Source organism: Eutrigla gurnardus (genome assembly GCF_963514095.1).
Source record: "Eutrigla gurnardus genome assembly, chromosome: 13".
NCBI lineage: Eukaryota > Metazoa > Chordata > Actinopteri > Perciformes > Triglidae > Eutrigla > Eutrigla gurnardus.
The window spans coordinates 23765730-23787632 of NC_139936.1; the positions used below are offsets into that span (position 1 = coordinate 23765730).

A 21903-nucleotide genomic window follows, 5' to 3' on the forward strand; every position below is an offset into this window, starting at 1 on the left:
AGTTTGTGATGTGTTTTATATTAATTTCTAAATCAATTAGACTTGATGTGTTTGAGCTGTCTAATCCATCACAGTGAACATTTACTCTGCATTCATTTTTGTCAAAGTTAAATAACATAAAACAGTGAGGATTTTTCATATTGATCGGCTCTTTTTGGGAAATACGCTAATTTGCCTTGATTTAGATGGGATCAATACCACTCTCATGTCTGTGTGGTAAATCGCTGAAGCCAACAGCTAGTTAGCTTAGTTTAGCATATTTCCAAAAAAAAGGAAGAATATTTGCTTTAAAATGCATCATAAGACAATTATGATAATTCAATTAATAAATTCATGCAGATTTGATGTTCCGTGTTGGAAAATTAATCTGCAGAATGATTTTTATACTGTAGCTCTACAGAGGTTTCTTGAAACCATACACAATCTGAAAACAGTCACAAAACATGTTAATTTGATGATAAATGAAAAGTGAAAAGTTGATTGATGTTGAAGACTGATACTACTTCTGTTTCATACAGCAAATATGAAGCTAGAGCCAGAAGATGGTTAGCTTAGCTTAGCATAAAGACTGCTGCCATCTTGGCATTCTTTTCAACCAGTGAAAGGAAGCCAGGCGGCAACCTCCTTTCTGAAAAGTGAAACCAATGCTCACCTGCCTTAAACTTGCATTATCTCTACTGGCCATCAGGGGGCGACCGCGGGCATCGCTACCACACTACCAATGCAGTTCGCTAGTTAGATGACACTTTTATCAGACATCAGCAACACACACAGCCTCTTGTTGTTTTTAGTCCATTTACACACACACACACTGAGGCTCCTCTCATCTCGGTGCACTCGTGCCACAGGTCAGGCTTCACAAAGACAGAGAGTGAGCCGCAGACACATCTACAAAGTGAATTGTTGTTTGTTCTGTTCTCTGAACATTATGCCTGTGCCAGATGTTTGCTTCCATTCCAGTGCAACTGTTGTTTGATGTGGAGAAGAAAAACACACACACCTTGTGTTACTTTAAATTAATACTGTAATATTCATTTTCTTTAATAGAAGACATTAAAATTGATTTTGGCAAAGATCACAGATAAAAAACACCCATTGTACAGGAAAAGTGACATCACAAATAGTCATTAACAATGGAGGCAATAACCATCACCAAACAGCAGCGAAAAGATACACAAGATTAACAATGTTTTTCTTTTCAAATAGCAAAAGCATGATTTTGGAGAAACAGAGACATTTAAAATGCTACCTCAACATAAATCACGTTCTGGAATAAGTAAGAAACAAGCAAAACAGATACAGCACAATAACAGCATAGAACTCAGACTGGCACACATGGCTGTGTCTTAAAAGTGCCTGATAACTAGTGTACATTTCACATTTCTATTTGTCATCCATGTACAGTATTCAGTCACATATATGATCAGAAATATAGCTTCACAGACTGCACAGTATCAGTTAGCTCCATATTCCAGCACACTGAACCTCGAATGAAAGTTTAAGTGCTGATTTACAGCTTTCAGGGTATTTGAGGGATTTAAAAGAAAGTCTTGGGGAAACTCTAACTCCATACCCATGGGGGATATGCATCCAAAGCCATTCACGGTTGAATGGATGTCAGTGTAATCACCCTGAAAATAAAGCTGAGAGTCAGCACTTTAAAGGATGAGGCTGTATTGTAGTTTTCTTATTGTCAACAAATGTCGACCATATGAGACCAAAATCAACAATGCATTAATCCTTGTTGCATTACTCTCTGCCTTCCCGAACCTGTGAGGAGACTCAGTCAGCCGTGAGCCTATTTGTTCTGACAGCAGACACAAATTAAAAATACATGGTTTCATTTATTAAAAGGGCTTTTTAAATGTATGAAAACAGCTGGACACTAGGGTTCAGGGAATGTTACTCAGGCAGGAGGAATTTGTTTGTTGGGGACTATATTCAACTTCCAATTAAGACACACTTGCACTAATATATATTTGTATATTATTAGTAGAGTATTACCAACCCAGTTACCAGAATACAATGCTGGCATTTTGGTTTTCTGCAAACTACAGATATGTTGAACCTTGACGTTTCTTAACTACAAATATGCATTATATCATCATTTGTAGATGTGTTAATCAACGTCATGGTGTTTTAACCACTCTTGCTTGACCCATCCACCGACCCTGACCTCCTCTCTAAACGGATTTACTTGGACTTTGATTAGAAATGGATTTGTGATACGTCAAAAGCAAACAACAAGACCTTGTGATGGACAGGTTGCCCTCACAGTCTTGCTGTCATCGCTTCGAATGCAATGTTTTTCACAGTACCACAGACTTATTCTTTTTATTATAGAAATTTGATCAATTAAGTTGAGTAAAATGTAAGCCTGGAACGTGATTTCAGGTTGAATGATATGAAACAAAATAGTAATCGGGCTAGAGATTTGTTGACAATAAGAACAATATACAATATTTACAGCCTCACTCGTTAACTTGATGATTCAATTGAATGCACAGAGCCAATATAAAACTCTCTGGATATTTAATTAAAACCAGACTCTCAACCTTCAGGTTAAAGTTAGGAAGTCATTGTCAATAAAGTTGTAGACAACATGTCCCTTATGTGACAGGTTCAATCAAAGTGGTGGAATCCAGTTTTCAGATGCAGCCAAAAACATGGACAAAGAGAGGTATAAGAACATTTGTTTTTGGAACAGGCACTAGAACTGTAAGAAGATGTCTCTTCATGGCACAGTTGGTGTCCAATCACTTTTCCCTCAAGGATATACACTATATTGTACTGCACATCTCTCCTTGTGTTAATTCATTTTACAACACAACACATACAGATATTTGTATATCATGATTCAAAGTGTCAAAATGTCACATTCAAAGCACAGTAGATTCACAAAAGAGACCACTGAAAAGGTTGGATTCTGTCCAAGGTAAGAGATTATTTTCACAAAGCAATGATACTGAGCAATCTTTACATAGATCATGATGCAGATGCTCTTTTTCACTTCAATCTACTTAGCTGATATTTGCAGGGTGCTGTGGTTTTGACGCTGGAAACAAACAATTAATATATATATAACACATAAGATGCAATTTTCTCTGGGCAAAGCCTAATCCATATTCTTATAAATAGCGTATGTTTTTCTCAATGAAGTGCGCTGAGAGAAATGCACCAGTGAATGTAAGGACACTGAATGACTACCTGTGTGTGTGGCACTCTCAACTCTAGCTAAGTCCCTGTAGGTAATAAGTGAACTCATCTGTTCTCTATCCGTTCACATATATGCTTGAGCACCCAAGACACATGTGGCAATCTTTATATGTAAATCAAAATAAATCAACTTTTTGTTATTGTGAGCATTGGGAAGCTACTAGACTTGGTCCGTGTGGAGACTTGAGCCAGCAACTAGGGATGGGACGATATAGGATTTTATCACGAATTGCAATCAAATACACTCACAATATGTTGATCGTTGTGAATTTGCATTATCGGGATAAACATAAATGGTCAGGACTGACTCAGAAAAGCTGTCTAGCTCGCTATCATGGTAGACGAGTGGAAAGCCTGATTAAAAAAAAACATAGGAGACGAAATGATTTATAATTCATGATCATGTGTGTGTGTGTGTGTGTGTGTGTTTGTTTGTGTGTGTACGAGGTATGCTTCTGTGTGTCTCTGTGCACTTTGTTGCTGTAATTTGCATGATTGGAGAGTGAAGGATGGATCGAAACACAGGATGAGTCGGTGCTGATGAGGCTATTCACCCTGCTGTGCAGCCTGGCCGGCGCCTCTCCTCAGCAACAAGCTGGCATCTTCTGTGTCCATCCCTGCAGCCCTCGCCAGCCACGGCCGTGTGCGTGTTTGTGTGTTGTGTTAGAGAGGGAGACGCTGCGCTCATTTGAAGAGCACTCCAACAAAGTTGATTACACATTCATTAAAGCCCCGGCTTCGCGTTCACTGCTCCACTTGACCTGTCCAAGTGATGGGCGGATGAGGGAACGTGCTGCATTCAGGACACAAAAGGTGGTTTATTACCTACTTGGTGGCTATGATTAGAGTGCCGTGGTCAATTGAAAAATAAACACGGTGAGATGATATTGGAGTATACATTCATAGTGCTCACTCCTCTTCTACATCCCTCTCAATAACTCGGACAGCCGACGCTACATTATAATGGATACTATGGCTATGTCATGTCATACCAGGTCTGTCATTTGTCCCTGTGATTACATTTGATGGGCTTGGTTGGGATTTAAATTCAAGATGATTTTGAAACATTGCACTGACAAAATCCCATCAAGGTTCATTTGACTTTAAAGTGACGGTTCGGAGTAAAATGCACCCGAGGTAATTTCCACCAAGACATCCAGCCAAATACCCCCTCGGAAGCATTTTTAGCGATGGTCAGCATTGGTCAAGATAGCCGCTATCAGCCGAATGGCTTAGTACTAGCGCTATGGTACAGGGGGTATATCTCGTAAATTACCCCACTAATAATGCATGGAATGTACCCAAACTTCTGCAGTAGTACACATAGGGTCTGTACTCACAAAACGAGGCATTTGAAAGTTTGTAAGTACACCAGGACTTTATTTAAAAGAACACTTGCCTGATAGCTTCTATCCTCGGCTGCTATGCTACCGCGGCGTAGACGCCACTTCTGTGTTTACCCAGCCCAGAGTATGAAAAGGTTTTGCTAAATGTTTATAAATGCTTGTATTATCAGGTCACTTGTCAACACTTGTTGACCTGATAATACAAGCATTTATAAAAACTCAGTGAAACGTTTTCATACTCTGGCGTGAAACCGCGTCACGGCATCAGCTGGGTAAACACGGAAGTGGCGTCTACGCTGCGGTAGCATAGCAGCTGAGGATAGAAGCTATCAGGCAAGTGTTCTTTTAATTTACCTCCTGGGGCCCATTTCACAAAGCAGGTTCAACAAACTCTGAACCTAACCCTGAACTCTGAGTTGACCAACTCTGAGATGGGCAACTCTGAGTTTTCAGTTTCAGAACAGCGGTTTTGAATTAGTTCATTCAACTCTGAGTATGTAAACTCTGAGTTACGCGCGTGCCTGCCGACTCTATAAAGCCATCATCAATGGAGCTCCGATACTACGATTCACCATGGCAACGGGGAGAGCGTCATTAGATATTACTGAGTGTTTATGTAGAAAACGAGCTCATCCTGAGAAAGCGGAGCAACGTAACTGCAGCAAAGTAGCGATAGTTGGCGTGGCAGACAATTACTGCCGGATCTAATGTGTATAACTGAATGAAACAGTCGATTGATCTAAAGGTAATAAGTCTTAAATAAGTTCCGGCCTTGCACAGCGACACTGTGGTGTAACGGTTAGCAACACCTCCCACGGCGCAGACGACAGGGGTTCAACTCCCGTAGTTCAACTCCCGTAGTTCACAACGTAGCGCAATTAATAAATTATAATTTTCATTGGGTGTAATCCCCCCAGGCACAGAAAGAAAGTGGTGTCAGTTGAAAATTAAGCATAAGAATATTGCGCAAATACGTTGACTAAGGCATATGATTTTAATCATATTTCACATATTAAACAGTAAATATAAGCAGGTATGTCAACACAGAAATGTACTTAAACATTTCATAAATCTCCCGTTCGCAAAAACACTACCTCCGCAAAGAATCTGGTTGCGGATTATGTCCGCGATATGAAATGTTGAAAATGTCGGAGAATATTGTTTAGATCATATCTAATGTGATTGGAAGGAAAGGTAATCAAAATTGTCTCCCAACGCAAAGCTGCTAGAATCACTTTTATTTAGATTAGGTTGACGATGAAAGGACGGCACAATTTTTTCAGAGTTGGTTCAGATTCCGGAAAAAGGCAGAGATATGTAGGGAGAAACTCAGGGTTTGTTGAAGCAAACCTGCTAGCGAGCAGGTTAGGTTCACGGAGTATGTTACCCGGGTAACTGACTCAGATTTATGCTGAACTGGTTTTGTAAAACTGAAAAAACAGAGTTTCCCTCATCTCAGGGTTAACTAACTCAAGGTTTTCACTAAACCTGCTTTGTGAAACGGACCCCTGGTGTACTTACAAACTTTCAAATGCCTCGTTTTGTGAGTACAGACCCTATGTGTACTACTGCAGAAGTTTGGTAACATTCCATGCATTATTAGTGGGGTAATTTACGAGATATACCCTCTGTACCATAGCGCTAGTACTAAGCCATTCGGCTGATCGCCCTATCTTGACCAATGCTGACCATCGCTAAAAATGCTTCCGAGGGGGTATTTGGCTGGATGTCATGGTGGAAATAACCTAGTGTGCATTTTACTCCGAACCATCACTTTAACAAGGTTGGTTTGCGTGACTGGATCTTCCTCTGCCTGCAGGTTAGAAGACAACTGTTGCTACACACTTACAGGAAGTACACACGCATGCACATCATTTGTATTACTCTACTTGTGAGGAGCTTCCATCAATTACAGCAGTGAAGGCCTCAGGGGCCGCTTCACATGCCAGGTTTTTTGTGTTGCGCAAATCTATTATTGTCAACAATGGTTCATGAAGAAGTTAATAATACAGTGCCGGAGCGTTCCAATCCGTCCCGCAGACTATTTGACTTCTTCCTTTCTGTCCAAGGAATGAACTTTGTTTAGTTTAATCAGTGAGGCTTACATGGTGGACATGGATATGAGCATTGCTGGTAATTTTACATGTTACACATGCTGGTGAAGTGAATTAAAATTGGCCGAGTGCTGAAGGTTTTTTAAACTCCTGTGATGTATTGGTAAAACCATCTGTCATTTCTGAAAGTAGCCAGATTCAGATTCTGGCATGAACCTCTGGCTTTACAGCTGGCTTGGTCAATGGAACTATTTTAGAAAAAAACACAGTTCTAGTGACACACAGGAGTTAAAGTGGGGTCTGGCAGGTGGGATAACTTGGTTAGGGGGTGCAGGGTTAATATTATGGGGACACTGGGTCCCCCTTAGAACTGTCATTCAGAGCCTGTTATCCATGGAGAATTATATCTGCAGAGACACACAACCATCCCGCTGTATGTTTTGAGTTATTTACTGTATCTTCATTGATTGATCAAGGCTCCCAGTCTGATTTGTTGGGTGAGTCTCTCACTGGCTGAAAACTGTCAATAAAATGAATTTACTTATTAATATCAGGTGCCCGCTATAACCCCTAGTGATACAGCCATAGCCATAGTGATTTTTGCACTGTGATATAGTGTAGTATAGTTTTAATAAATAGTGACAGATACAAATAGTACCTGTCCCACCCTGTGCAGGATCTGACACAAATTCAAACCAGGTCGTAACCTTGGATGTGAGCCAGTACAGAGGAAGATGGAGGATGGTCTTCATCTCACTGTCCTTGACAGGCTTGTTGGTTCCGATACAGAAACCACAAACAAACTCATTTGTACTTTTGGACATTTACTGTATGAGCTCATTTACTTGCAGACAAGGAACATTTTCTCCAGCTGACTGTCTGCAAATCATCCAATCAGAACGGGAGGCCTCAAGGATCCAGGTCTCGTTCATACTCTAATCAAATAAAGTTATGTTCTAATAACATCAACATCAACCGCTATGCTCTCGTTCTTTCCCTGCTCACTCTCTTTGTGGTTGAACCCGGATACCCAGAAGGTCTGCTTCCTTTGCTACTTTGGATGCTTCTGGCCAAAAAACACAAACAAAAGAAAGCTATTGCTTGAAGGTCGAGTGCTCGGCTGTCACTGCTGTTGCCAGGAGAAGCAGGTTTCCATGCTTTTAAATAAATTGGTCGTTTGGCTGGATTTGGGATATTTGAAAGTGATCCAGGGGATATCGTTCATCATTCATGTCTAAGGAAAACCCACCATGTTTATTACAATTGTAGTAAACGTTCTACTTCCCTAAATCTTGTCTTTAAATGGATGTCCACACACTATCACTCAATATGGTGTTTGTTAATGCGTTAGCAAGCAGCGCCAGAGCCAGAGATCTAGGATTTTGATGTTCACATCACTGAACTGATGACGTGGCCAAGACATTAATCACCTGAAAGCTCTGGAAGATGTCTCACTCTTATATTCTAGCCTCTAGAGTGGAATGTCATGATGACAGGACAATTTCAAAACACCGTCTGTTGTATGTCCTTTTTTTTGTCCCTGCACCGTGTTCCTACAGTCATGTTAGATATGTGTCCGTTTCACCAATAAAACCTTTGTTAGGTTTATACTTCATATCGTATACTGATTTCATTATGATTCCAATAAAGTGTTGCTTCACGGTTTCATGTCAGCAGACACTGGAATTTAAAACAATAGAATTTGTGTGCTGAGAATAGACCAGGAGTCAGGGGGTGACTGTGTGTGTGTGTGTGTGTGTGTGTGTGTGTGTGTGTGTGTGTGTGTGGGAGCAGAATGATGGGTGACAACAGGTGATCCCTCTCTGCTTGTGTCTGTGTACGTGTTGTGAATGCACACTGCAAAGAATATCAGTCTTGATACAAGGATTGATTCCTATTTTGCACACATGTTTCAGTAAAATATTTGATTTTTCATCTTCACTCAGACTGGGTTGCACTAAAAAGGATACATATTTTTTTTAATATAAATTACATATAATTATAAATAATAAAGAAAGGTTACATTTATAGCTTTCTTTAAAGGCAGGTTTGTTTTTATTCTAAACCTAGATTGAATTGAATTCTGTTGCTCCAGAACTGTTCACACCCATTTAAAATGCAAACCAGTATTTACCTTAAACTTTAAGCATTTTTTAAAATATTTTTGATCAAAAATCATTTCCTCGAGGGTCATCAAAGAAAAACTGTTCTGAAAGATTGGCCAACAGGTACTCTTATTTAATTCCTTTGATTTTTACCTCACTTTTTAATCTTCTGTTATTTGGCCATACGCTCCATTAATTAATTAAGACAATAAGTTTTACTCAAAGGAGGAGAAATTAGAGCTTCTCTGCTGAGTCATCATGATTAACACTAGGCTAAACTACTACTCTGCCAGCAAAGATATGTATCTATTTATTTAAATTTGGGTAAGCAAGGATCATATATATATATATATATATATATGATCCTTGCTTACCCAAATTTTAAAACAATTTAATTTTGGTTTTAACTTGGATTTACTTAATGGATATTAGTTTTTTAATAGTGCAACAAAGCATTGTTTAAACCCAATGTAGGTATTTTCTGATTAGAATCCTCGGCCTAAGATTTATTATAATGCATTGTGTTTGTTTCTTGCATTGTGGATGTGGATTCTACAGCTTCACTATTTGTCAGATGTGAGTGGTTAAAGCCTGTGCAACACATCAAAAATATGTACATGTACGGGTCCATTTACCATTGACATCTTGGGGAGATATTAGTAGTAAAGAATATTCTGCCTTCCATTAAACCGTTGCAAACATGAAATCATGAAAGTTTGATAATCATGAAATCTGTTGAAAGTAATAAAGCTATCTGCCACTGTTAGCAGTTTGACTGATAATATTGTGTGACAAGCTTCACACATGCCAAACCTGTCATTTTTTACAGCGGTCGTATGTGTGTGTATTGAGGTTAAGACAGTTTGTCCCTGTGGGCTTCCGTAGCTCCAGTTACCTAACCAACCTTTTCCTGGACCCCAGCAGAGAGAGTGGCGTCTCTGCTCCCCTCGCCCTTTTACAGACATTATGCTACGCAGCAAGGCACACCGCTGCACATTACAGAGCTACTGAGCACATTCTAGACGCGACGTCCGGCCAGAGTGCACGCTGCTGCCAGGTGGAAGAATGCGACACCTAATGAGAGTCATGGAAACATTTCCCAGTTTGAAAGTGGTGCCTTGCATTCACATCACATCTCAGTTTCACGTGTGTTATAAAGGCGGAGTGAGTTACAGACAGGAGCCGAGGCCACGTTATTACAGTGAAACTGTATTGATCCTGTAGGGACCTCCGTTGGGGATCGATCCCTCTCGTCTACGCACCACTGTTGCTCGGGCTTAGCGGCGTCACAGAGGACTGAATCTGGGATTGAGGTGAATGCGTCAGCAGTCGAAGCACCTCTCCGGTGCAGAGATGCTCCCAGCTGATGTTTAGACAGATGAAAGCTGAGCCGGGGCGCGTTTCAGGTGATTGCTCCAACTATTCAGCACGTCTGCAGGGGATCGTTCGAGCGGCCCTTCAGCCAGACAGGCACGCATCTCGCACACTGGATTGCTCAGGAAGTCCTGCTCGGGGAGATGGAGGAGCAGGTTTTCTCCATTAGAGGCGTTGAGGTCTCCACACCCAGTCTCGTCGCAAAGAACACTCTGTCAAAACGGTGGAGCTGCTGTGTTTACAGTGTTGTCATAACTCCGCTCCGAAATAGATATGTGAAGTCACGCAGCATGTGTGATTGAGGATGTGCGAATCTTCACTCCGCACCGAGAGAAGGCTGGTGTGACAAGCAGTGGCTCTGAAGATTGGAGGCGCTGGAGTCTGCTTCGGTTTAGCCTTTGAACTGGAATGCTCTTATATATGAAGAAGCTTTCTAATGGGAGTTGATCATTAAGTGTGAGCGGCATGAGTACTGTACACGACGGCGTTGGGCGGTAGGACGGCGCTCAGTGAACAGAGAGTTATGAGCAACACGACATTCCAGTGAACACACTAGAAATGTCTTCATTAAAAACTCACTGGCGGACACACATTCAGGCTGGACTTTCACATGAACACAGACGATGTGATCAATCAACTCACTATCTCTCTCTCTCTCTCTGACTCTCCCTGTCTGTGTTTGAGGTCTATTCCTGCAGGTTGTTACTGGAGTAGAAACTGGACGTCTCTGATACGGTTTTGGAGACGCTCCGGGATGACGATCCATTGGAGGTGAGGTCCAGGGAGGAGCTGTACGGTCTGGCCCCGGCCACGGTCACACCGGGCCGTGGACCCGCCGGCGCCTTGATCTTGGGCTGCTCTATGTCATCCCCAACCTGGAGAACAGTGGACACGGTGGTCTCCATCCGGCTGGCCTTGTAAACGCTTGTATGGGTCTGAAGGTAGCGAGTGGACTTGAGTTCCAGGCCCTCGTAAGAGCCTTGAGGGACGCAGGGACAGAAGCGGAAGGCTTGTTTAAAACCAGCCCGGAACCTGTTCAAGAAAAGCAAAGATTAGTCCCATCTAGTTTGGTTCATGTGCACATAATGTAAAAGAGGTGTCAGTTTAGAGGCTCAACTATACCCAGCAAGGAAAGAGTCTTGTGTAACTTTTGCTAAACAGCCATTGTGGCTATGTCAGTAACATAGCAATTGTTATCTTAAGTTTGCTAACATTAGCCATCATAAGCTTCTGGCATTACCGGAGCAAGGAAGCCTTCATTTAAAGGTGTTTTGTTGCAAGATAATTAAACTCATTCACTTGAAGAAGAATGTGGCATTTTGTCTGTGTACTTGAAAGCTGCAGTAATTCATATCTTTGTATTAATAATAGATCAAATGCCTACAAGTAATGTGAAGGGGGTCGCTTGTACTGACAAACCCACAAAGAGTTATCACTGGATTCGGCAGTTCCCCCTCAGCTCTCAGGGTGTTTTTCAGCCAATTGTTTCGGTTTTGTGGCGTGGAATATTCCTCTCCACATGCAGCAGGCAGCTCTCTTCAGGGTAAAAACGCCCATAACACCCCTGTACGCTACCTGGCCAGCACAAACAGCACACCCTTGGAGATGAGCTGGTGAACATAGTGGAGCATGTAGCAGCTAGGTAGTCTGGTGTGATTAAAACACAGCGATTACTTATGCTTGGGTGCATACAGTGGAAGGCTTCTTTGAAATCACTCCTGCGTTATGATTCACATTTTAATTATGATTCATGACGTACTGGTTATCATCTTGCATTAGTACACAACCAGTCATGATGGTATTTTAACGGACTGACGAGTCGATGATTCACTCTCCTCAGCCAAATTATTGACAGCTTCTGCAGGATGCAAACATTGTGAACATTTCATCCAGTGCCATCGCTGCAGCGCTATTATATGGGTTTATTTTTCCCAGTTCACTTTGAAAAGCAGCCGCTGCCTCTGTCAGACCATTACTGATCTGTTACTATGAATAAGCCACACAATTTCCATTCATAACACCTTATAGGTTTTCTCATGTATACTGTCCTCATGTTGTGCTAACATTAGCACATTTAGCCAATGATCTTGGCAAACTCACAAGGTTAGTATAAGTGATATGTTGCTTAACGTTAACTTACTTTATACATTCATACGTTACATAAATTATTAGTGATATCGAAATATTAAGGTAGTAAATGTATAATATTATTTTGTTTTCATCCTTAAAGAACATGTTATAGAGTAGTTTGCCAATATGGATCCAATTTGAGACTACCTGGCATATTGTGTGTGTGTATATATATATATATACACTCAACAAAAATATAAACGCAACACTTTTGTTTTTGCTCCCATTTTTCATGAGATGGACTTAAAGATCTAAAATTCATTCCAGATACACAATATTACCATTTCTCTCAAACATTGTTCACAAATCTGTCTAAATGTGTGATAGTGAGCACTTCTGCTTTGCTGAGATAATCCATCCCACCTCACAGGTCTGCCACATCAAGATGCTGATCTGACATCATGATTAGTGCACAGGTGTACCTTATACTGCCCACAATAAAAGGCCACTCTGAAATGTGCAGTTTTGTCTCACAGCAAAATGCCACAGATGCCACAAGCATTGAGGGAGCGTGCAATTGGCATGCTGACAGCAGGAATGTACACCAGATCTGTTGCTCGTGCATTGAATGTTCATTTCTCCACCATAAGCCGTCTCCAAAGGCGTTTCAGAGAATATGGCAGTACATCCAACCGGCCTCACAACCGCAGACCACGTGTAACCACACCAGCCCAGGACCTCCACATCCAGCAGGTTCACCTCCAAGATCGTCTGAGACCAGCCACTCAGACAGCTGCTGAAACAATTGGTTTGCATAACCAAACAATTTCTGCACAAACTGTCAGAAACCGTCTCAGGGAAGCTCAACTGCATGCTCGTCGTCCTCATCGGGGTCTTGACCTGACTCCAGCTCGTCGCCGTAACAGACTTGAGTGGGCAAATGCTCACATTCGATGGCGTCTGGCACGTTGGAGAGGTATTCTCTTCATGGATGAATCTCGGTTTACATTGTTCAGGGCAGATGGCAGACAGCGTGTGTGGCGTCGTGTGGGTGAGCGCTTTGCTGATCAATGTTGTGGATCGAGTGGCCCATGGTGGTGGTGGGGTTATGGTATGGGCAGGCATCTGTTATGGACGAAGAACACAGGTGCATTTTATTGATGGCATTTTGAATGCACAGAGATACCGTGATGAGATCCTGAGGCCCATTGTTGTGCCATACATCCATGAACATCACCTCATGTTTCAGCAAGATAATGCATGGCCCCATGTTGCAAGGATCTGTACACAATTCTTGGAAGCTGAAAATGTCCCAGTTCTTGCATGGCCAGCATACTCACCGGACATGTCACCCATTGAGCATGTTTGGGATGTGCTTGACCGGCGTATACGACAGCGTGTACCGGTTCCCACTAATATCCAGCAACTTCGCACAGCCATTGAAGAGGAGTGGACCAACATTCCACAGGAAACAATTGACAATCTGATAAACTCTATGCGAAGATGATGTGTTGCACTGCATGAGGCAAATGGTGGTCACACCAGATACTGACTGGTTCTGAGTCCCCAGACCCCCAATAAAGCAAAAAAATGCACATTTCAGGGTGGCCTTTTATTGTGGACAGTCTAAGGCACACCTGTGCACTAATCATGATGTCAGATCAGCATCTTGATGTGGCACACCTGTGAGGTGGGATGGATTATCTCAGCAAAGCAGAAGTGCTCACTATCACACATTTAGACTGATTTGTGAACAATGTTTGAGAGAAATGGTAATATTGTGTATCTGGAATGAATTTTAGATCTTTAAGTCCATCTCATGAAAAATGGGAGCAAAAACAAAAGTGTTGCGTTTATATTTTTGTTGAGTGTATATACATACACATGATGTGTCCGAGTCTGCTTCTCATTCTGACAAGATAATTTATTATGCTCCAGCTTGATGTTAGAACCAGAGTAACAGACAGTTTGACAGAAGACTGATACAGTCGGTCTACAGGGGCTAACAGAGATGTAATGTAAAAAAGGCAAAGGGCAAAGACTGTGTATAATTCTGTTAATTAACACTAAATGTTGCATGTGATATTTACTGCTGACCTTCATTGAAACACTAATTTTACCAGCAGCGTGATATTTAGCATGACATTAACCAAAACAGCAAGAGATGACAAAATGATCAAAAGCACTGGGCGGTTGAAAAAAAGGAAATCAATCAAGTGGCTTGCTTTTTTTCAAGAGCCCATCTCAGGAAATACGCAGACAGAGGAGCGAAGGAAGTGCGAAAAGGAAAAATCCTTAACCGCTGAGAGCAGAAGAGAGATGAGAAGAGATTGCTTGAAAATCAAAGAGGGCCATCGTCAGTCACACATTTGAATTTAAATCTGCGGGGCTGATAGAGACAAAAGCCTGCCGGCATCCTGTCGAGAATAATGACTCAACCTCAACCCACCTATCTTCATTTCTAGGACTATTATAGGAGGCAAAACACCCAAATGTGAACCTCAATACAAAGTAAAAGTACAAAATAGAAAAGTAACAAGTAACAGGTTGCCATCATGTGAGACAATGGGAGATAATTGAGTCCACCATCTGCCTTTATTTTTTAACCAACTTTATTTTAATATTTGTTGACAAAACGCCACAGTTTTGATGGTGTTCACTGTGGGATTTCGGCAGTTTCAGAGATGGTTTTTAAAGTTTGTTCTAACTTCGGTTGTCTTTGAGGTGCAGAGAGTTTCTCTCCAGAGAATAGTTGTCAACTGCTTGTCACTAAGGCAGTAGTGGGATGTTGTTGTTTGATTAGTGTACCTAAGCTGGTAAACAAGTAATACATGTTTTCCCAAGAACATAATGCAGCAGCTCTCAGTCATTCAGTATTTAAGACTGAAACTAATTAAAAACACCTCTGATCAGATTAAATCTCACTATTGTCCAGAGGTGACAAATACTTCGTTACTGTACTTTAGTCGATTTTTCAGGTATCTGTACTTTACTTGAGTATTTATTTTTCTGGTGACTTTTTACTTTTACTCCCTACATTTATACACAAAAATATGTACTTTCTACTCCTTACATCGTAAAAACAGACTCGTTACAGCATATGTAAAAGACGTGACGAACACAAGAGGTAAAGAGGGAGAAGAAGAGGGGGGGGACAGGTTACCGCGGGAAGAAGTCGAATGAGTGAGGGGACGGTAGAGAACTTGCACTGTAGCAGTGACATGGAGGAAGGAAGCAAAGCGGGGTCCGGGAGTATTGCCGACGGCGACGCTTCAGAAGATTCAGAGAAGCAAGACATTCCCCGTCCATGACCCTATTTAGTTATTCGTTGTTGTCAGCTCCAAAAAGGACTCATGGCGTATGCGCTGTGTCCTGTGTCAACCGAAAAACCACGAGCTGCTGGCATTCAAAAATTCATTTTTACTTTTTACTTTTACTTTGAAAGTACATTTCGGAGCCTGTACTTTCTTACTTTTACTTGAGTAAAGGAGTTGAATCAGTACTTCTACTTTTACCAGAGTATTCTTTTACACATGAATCTGTACTTCTACTTAAGTACAGAATATGAGTACTTTTGCCACCTCTGCTATTGTCCATCTTGTTTGTCTACACAAATGTTTACTTCAAGTGCCGGCTAGATCCACTTTTCATCCAAACTAGTGCCAAGATGCAAGTATTTTGTCCCTGCTGCCATTGGTCTTGTAAAAAAAGTTGTAGTATCATGGACGAAAGTCCTGTGTCCATCTAAACCGTCCACTAATGCTGCAGGAGGGTTTAGTTGAAGTACTTACAGTACGTTTTGTGATTAGAATACACAGCTCTTTAAATGACCTCAGTATCAAAATGCTCTGCCTCCTCAATATATTTCAACATCTTTTATCCCTGTATGACCCCACTCATGCTGGGATCCTCTAGCAGGGGCCTCATATCTATTCTCTCGAATGAAGACTAATGTTGGCAGAGCTTTGAGATAACACCCTGCCCGAGGAAACAAGGCAGGTTGAGTGGTGGCTTCTTTTACATTTAAATTCAAAATATACTTTTATCGCACTGCCTTCCTTCAGTTTAGCTTTCATTCAATTTTATGAAGGTTATGCAATTTTAATGTGTACGTTGCTCTTTCAGTACTTTTATTTAGTATTTTTTTTCCGTAAAGCACTTTGTAACTTGGTTTCGATGAGTGCTATATAAATAAGGATATTAACAAATGTCGAAATTAAGTAATTCGTGAGAACAGTATTTCTGCTAAAACAACACAGTGATTATAAATGTACATATTCCAATTGGAGTAGAAAGTATACTGTAAGTGGATGCCTGCTAGTAAATCTTTGAAAATACACAGTTAGTGTATTACACGGTGTATATTTGTGGGCGTGGGTGCTGACTGACCTGTCGTTGAGGCAGCAGTAGATGATGGGGTTGTACATGGTGGAGCTCATAGCCAGCCACATGATAGCCAGGTAAACCTGCTGGATGAACCTTTCCTCAAACATGTCAGGGAAGAACTGGTGCAGCAGGAAGAAGACGTGGTAGGGCAGCCAGCAGATGGCAAACGTACACACCACCACGATCATCATCTTCACCACCTGTTGGACACATGACAGCACCGTCTTCAGTTGTGCTTCCCTGTACATTCTGGATTTCACCAGTGGCGATGGATCAGAACGGCTGACGGGTCTGGGAATTACAAATGAGCCCCTCCGGTGTTTTTTTTTAATATTACAAAAAGCCTTCAGGCTGTAGGAAATGTTACAGGTTGTCATAACACCAGCGACCTCAGTAGAAGGATCCTGTTGTAAAAAAGTTCAACAGAATACGTGCATCATAATTCATTTATAATACATAGAAAAGCCTGTGCAGGAAAACCATCTATCTCCCTCGACAATGTTGAAGCAGGAATTGTCCATTATCTGCTTGGTGTTGATTTTACCAAGAGTTTGGACCAAAGACAAAGACAAACTTTGTTTTGTATGAAACAGGAAGTGATTTATTTTTTCGAAGCATAGGGATGTTGGGGTTTTCGAGGCGTCCAGGGGTTCCAGCTGAGATGTCGGAGGAAGGGACGTTGCCGAGTCTGTGGATGGAGACGGGATCTGTAGACGAACGGAGCACAGGTCATTATCAAAACAGAGGCAAGCAACAACCAAGATCATCAAAAGTGAGTCAGAACTTGCACAGAGAGAGAGAGAGAGAGAGAGAGAGAGAGTGCACTGTACCACTGAGTGGACGGTTAGTCCAGCGAAGAGTGATTGCAGCAACCGGAGCTCAGAAACTGAGGCTGATGAGTCGCAGGTGAGTCTCATTAGGCGGCGAACAGGGGAAGAAGAGAGAGAGAGGGAGTAGCCACGCCCACAAGACTGACAGCAAGGAGAGCAGTGGGGGGGGACAAAGCTCTGGGGGAAATGACCACTGTCATAGAGGATCATAAAGCCTGGTTCTGTGGTCTTTTGATGATGAGGTATGCTGCACTCCATTGATTGTCTCCCCTGAGGACTTCTCCTTTATTTAACGAGCCACAGCTCAGCAGCTTTGACCATTCTGTCCAAATGGAAATTTAATACTCCCAGGCACATCATTGGTGCTGTCAATAAAAGGCAGAGCGTACTGGCAATGGATTGAAAATGATGGACACGGCTGGATGTTTCAGGTCCGTGCGGCTGCCTCACCAGGAGGTCGACTGGTGTCCTGCAATGTAACACGATCATGAGATTTGTACAGTCAATAAGGACGACTGAAAGTTTTTGTGTTTGCAGTTTATTCATTTTAAAATGCTAAGATTTCTGTTCTCCATAGCTAACAAGAAATGTCACGAATTCAGTTTTCTCCCATACAAGTCTCCATCATGAGTAATGAGTAATTTGTGTGTGTGTAGGTGCTGACCGACCTGTTGTTGAGACAGCGGTCGATGCCTCAACAACAGTGATCATCAACTGTCTGCCCGCGGGACACACGACCTGCCAAAGCTTGCCTGGCCACAAAATCACTGTATAGTCCTATAGTGTTGTAAAGTAGTGTACAACTGATGGTCACTAACCAAGCATTATAGACCATCATGCATTGCACTGAAGGAAACATGTCAGGAGACGAGAGCAGAGTGATTGAGACACATGTATGAAAATAGTATATTTACACTAGCCCTGCGATAGACTGGCGTCCTGTCCAGGGTGAACCCTGCCTTCGCCTAATGATAGCAGCCCCCCCCCCCCCCCGCGACCCTGAAGACAGGATAAGCGGTAGACAATGGATGGATGGATGGATGGATGGTATATTTACACTAATTGCCTCCATATTGACAACAGCAGTGAGTACCGTTCCTTTCATTCTTACATAATGTATATCTGCCATCACCGCTTACCAGAGGTGATTAACTTCCCTCACCCTTTTCTGTCAATACACTTTTAACAGCAAAAAAACATTTAATTCATGACATCATCACCCGAATGAGTTGATGAACAGAAACAAAAGTAAAAAAACAACCGGACAGTTCACTGCTGTGTTTGTAACGACATTAAATTGTAGATGATACTGAATAAAAAACGTATTGTGCTTCAGCTACACTACAGTGTGCCTTGACGTGTGTATTTTAGTCCGTCCATTGTGCCTGCCCTGTATAAATGAGTACAAGCTGTAATTCATGAATTATTCTCAATTCTGCAATTATATTTCCATGACTACAGATTCTAACCATCGCTCCTCATCTTCACATGCTTCCTTGGCAGAGGGCTGAGAATATTATAATGAATTTCCCATGTGTTTAAGAGTCTGTATTCACACTGATATAGGCTCATGCAAGTAGGAATAATTGTGATGAACAGTGAAAATATTAAACAATTATAGGCTAATTAGGCCTAAATAAATTCTGGCCAAATGCAGTAGATGACCCCTGGTATATGGTGACAGGAGAAGACACATGGCATACTAACATTTGCTAATTAACACTAAACACGCAATATACAGCAGAGGGTGATTGGATTGTCGTTGATATCGCAGTTATTTGATCCTAGAGGTTGAAGTTTTGACCAGACGATGCCAGTCAATGACAAATCAGAGGATCACAGAAATGACAATATAATTCATCATGACGGAGCCACGATATCTACCACATTTCATGACAATGCCTTGAGATATTTCACTCAAAGCCATAAATGTCAACTTCATTATCAAAGTCATTTCAATACATTTCCTGGTGGAACACACTGATCGACCCACATTGTCATGCATAGAACACCGTCACCACCGGATGGGTTATTAAAATGATTAATCAAAGCAAGACATGAAGTGAATGAGAAGTCTAAAATATAGAGAGCTTAAATTAAATAGAATTTAATGCAGTACTTGAAAATAATCTATCCAATATGTTCATAGACAAAGCTGCAGGGAGCGATCACATCGGTGCAGAAACACCTTCGTAAATATGCCGTGTGTAGGATACTCATTTTATGATGTGGGGTAGGAAAAGCAAGTCTTTCATTTGGAGTGTATTGTCTAAGAAGCTGCTTCACTGAACAGAGAGTGAACAAACCTGACAGGTGTCAGAAGATTAAGAGACTGTGGTGGGTTGAAGAGACAACAGGTAGGCTGGGAAACCACGAGAGGATGAAAGGAGAGAGGTGCTGTGATGATACTTTCATCACTGGTGGAATAATGCAGGCAGACATGAACATTGCTGCCCCATCCTGTTCAGGGCTGCATAATGTCGATGAATCTAGTCTCTAATCCAAAAACTGTAGGTAGGTCTAAAGTGCAGGTTACCTTGCGTTTGGCGGTCAGCTGCTCCTTGTAGCGGTCAGAAGAGTCTCCGGGGATTTCGCTGGCCCAGAGGGTCATTCCCACCACCAGATAAGCACAACCCATCACCAAGAGAGGAAGGAAGTAGATCAGGATGGCGACGCACACGTGGTACCTACAACAAGACATACATCTTAATCACATTTAAATCATATTAAATGAAGAAACAAGTTAAACCCCGATCCATCTGGATTCTGGAGTGAAGCTGTTAACTAAGTGAGCTTCAATAATTCAAGGTGAACTGTACAGCTAAGCATTAAAGTCATCTTAGTAGCTAACTGTATTAGTAGCATGGTAGGGACAAGCGAGGCCATTTTTTCAGCTCTATCCCATTTCGGTTTTTCTCCTTTGTACATTTGTTACCTCCTTATCTCCTTCATTTCTTTTGACTCAACTGTCACTGGTGATACCATTTGGCTCAACGGCTCTCTTGGCTCTGTTGTGATCGACAGCTCAGAGGGCGGAACTAAAGTATAGAGGAGGTAGACGATTGGCTCAAAGTTCCACCTGACTTGTGTAAATACATATGTTGTTTTTTTTTTGTTGTTTTTTTTTACCGCTTACTGGTTACAAAGTTCAATCAGAGTCAGCCAGAGAACATTTGACCAATGGGATGCAGCCAAGGGAAAGGTGTTCCTTGTGAAGAGAGAGTGTGCTTGTTTTTGAGGTTGGCGTACGCCGAAATGAGACTCTCTAGAACTTGATACCCGTCAATCAGTTATCTCTCTTGACTCTGGTATGAAACTCCAGTGATGTTGAGATGTATCAGATTAGTCTGATCAGCTGCAGTGTCCAATCAATTATTGACATCTAATGAGGGGAGAGAGAATCATTGTTTTTATGCCTCCTAATTCACCCTAACTCTGAAACACTGAGGCAGTAAAGCAGTAAAAGTTACTTATTGATATTGAGTGGTGAATCAATCATCATTAGTATGTTTGCCAGAAGACTGATATATAGTTTGGCTTTATAACAAAATTAAAGACATGAGGGGCATAAGTTAGACTTCTGCTCCAATAACTGTCCAAAGAGTTTAAACCCTTAATGAAATAATACATTATGACAGTTTCAGTATTTAGCTAATGATTTGGTAATTGATCACAGCCGCACTGTTTGATCCTGTTGATTCCCTGTTAAGCGTGTGTGCAGGTTAATGGAGGTTGTTATGTAAGTGTGTGTGTGTGTGTGTGTGTGTGTGTGTGTGTGTGCATTTATGTCCATTAAAATGTGGCAAATTGTATTATATCCCTATCAGCCGTGTGGAACGAGTTCGATGTGGCATTTAAATATGTTCAGTGAGGGGAGACCCCTGACTCCAGCATCCACACAGTCCGTGAAGACTGCAGATGAGACTCACAGGCCATTTTATTAGCAATTACCTACAATTATGTTAATCCCACTGAATACCTTCTGATCACAGGAGCTTTCATCGGAGTATAAGTGACCACACATTGACACCCACACATACAGATACACTGCAAAAGATGTGTTACCCAGTCAATGGAGAACACAGCTGAGATAGCTGATATTTCAGGCAGGTTTAATCTTTGGCCTGAGGACTTTTGAGATTTAGATTTTTGCAGACTAGCCTGCCTAACTGAGCCGTACATTTTTAAATGCAATTCAATGCAATGACAGCCAAAATTCAAATTAGGTCTGCAATATTTTTGCATTAATATGCATAGTTTGGTTTGTGCTGGTTACAAATTGTGAGCCTCATAGCATAATTGCCTAAGTAATTTTTTGGCCAAATTGTTATATCTGCCTAACTTTATTCTCCTACCACTGCTGCATCATCCTGGATTTCTGCCTATATCCTTGGCCAATCACAACACTTATTAGAATTCAAAAACACTACCTGCCTAAGTCATCTCAAGGGTAGAGCTATGCAGGGATTTCATAATGCATAGACATTATGTATTATGATAAAGGTGTAAGTAGGCCTGCCCT

At 41.5% G+C, this 21903-nt stretch overlaps 1 protein-coding gene across 1 annotated transcript in view; it reads right to left on the reverse strand.

The window, feature by feature from the left end:
- Positions 1 to 9384: 9384 nt before the first annotated feature.
- The window catches only part of tacr1a (tachykinin receptor 1a), a 53665-nt gene continuing 41146 nt past the window's right edge, over positions 9385 to 21903 (reverse strand). Inside the window, exons 3-5 of the mRNA XM_084025939.1 lie at positions 19918 to 20068; positions 16555 to 16751; positions 9385 to 11127 (exon numbers count right to left, since the gene is read on the reverse strand). Coding sequence (XP_083882065.1) covers positions 10782 to 11127; positions 16555 to 16751; positions 19918 to 20068 — 694 coding nt within the window. The 3' untranslated portion in view covers positions 9385 to 10781. The remainder of the gene's footprint in view (positions 11128 to 16554; positions 16752 to 19917; positions 20069 to 21903) is intronic.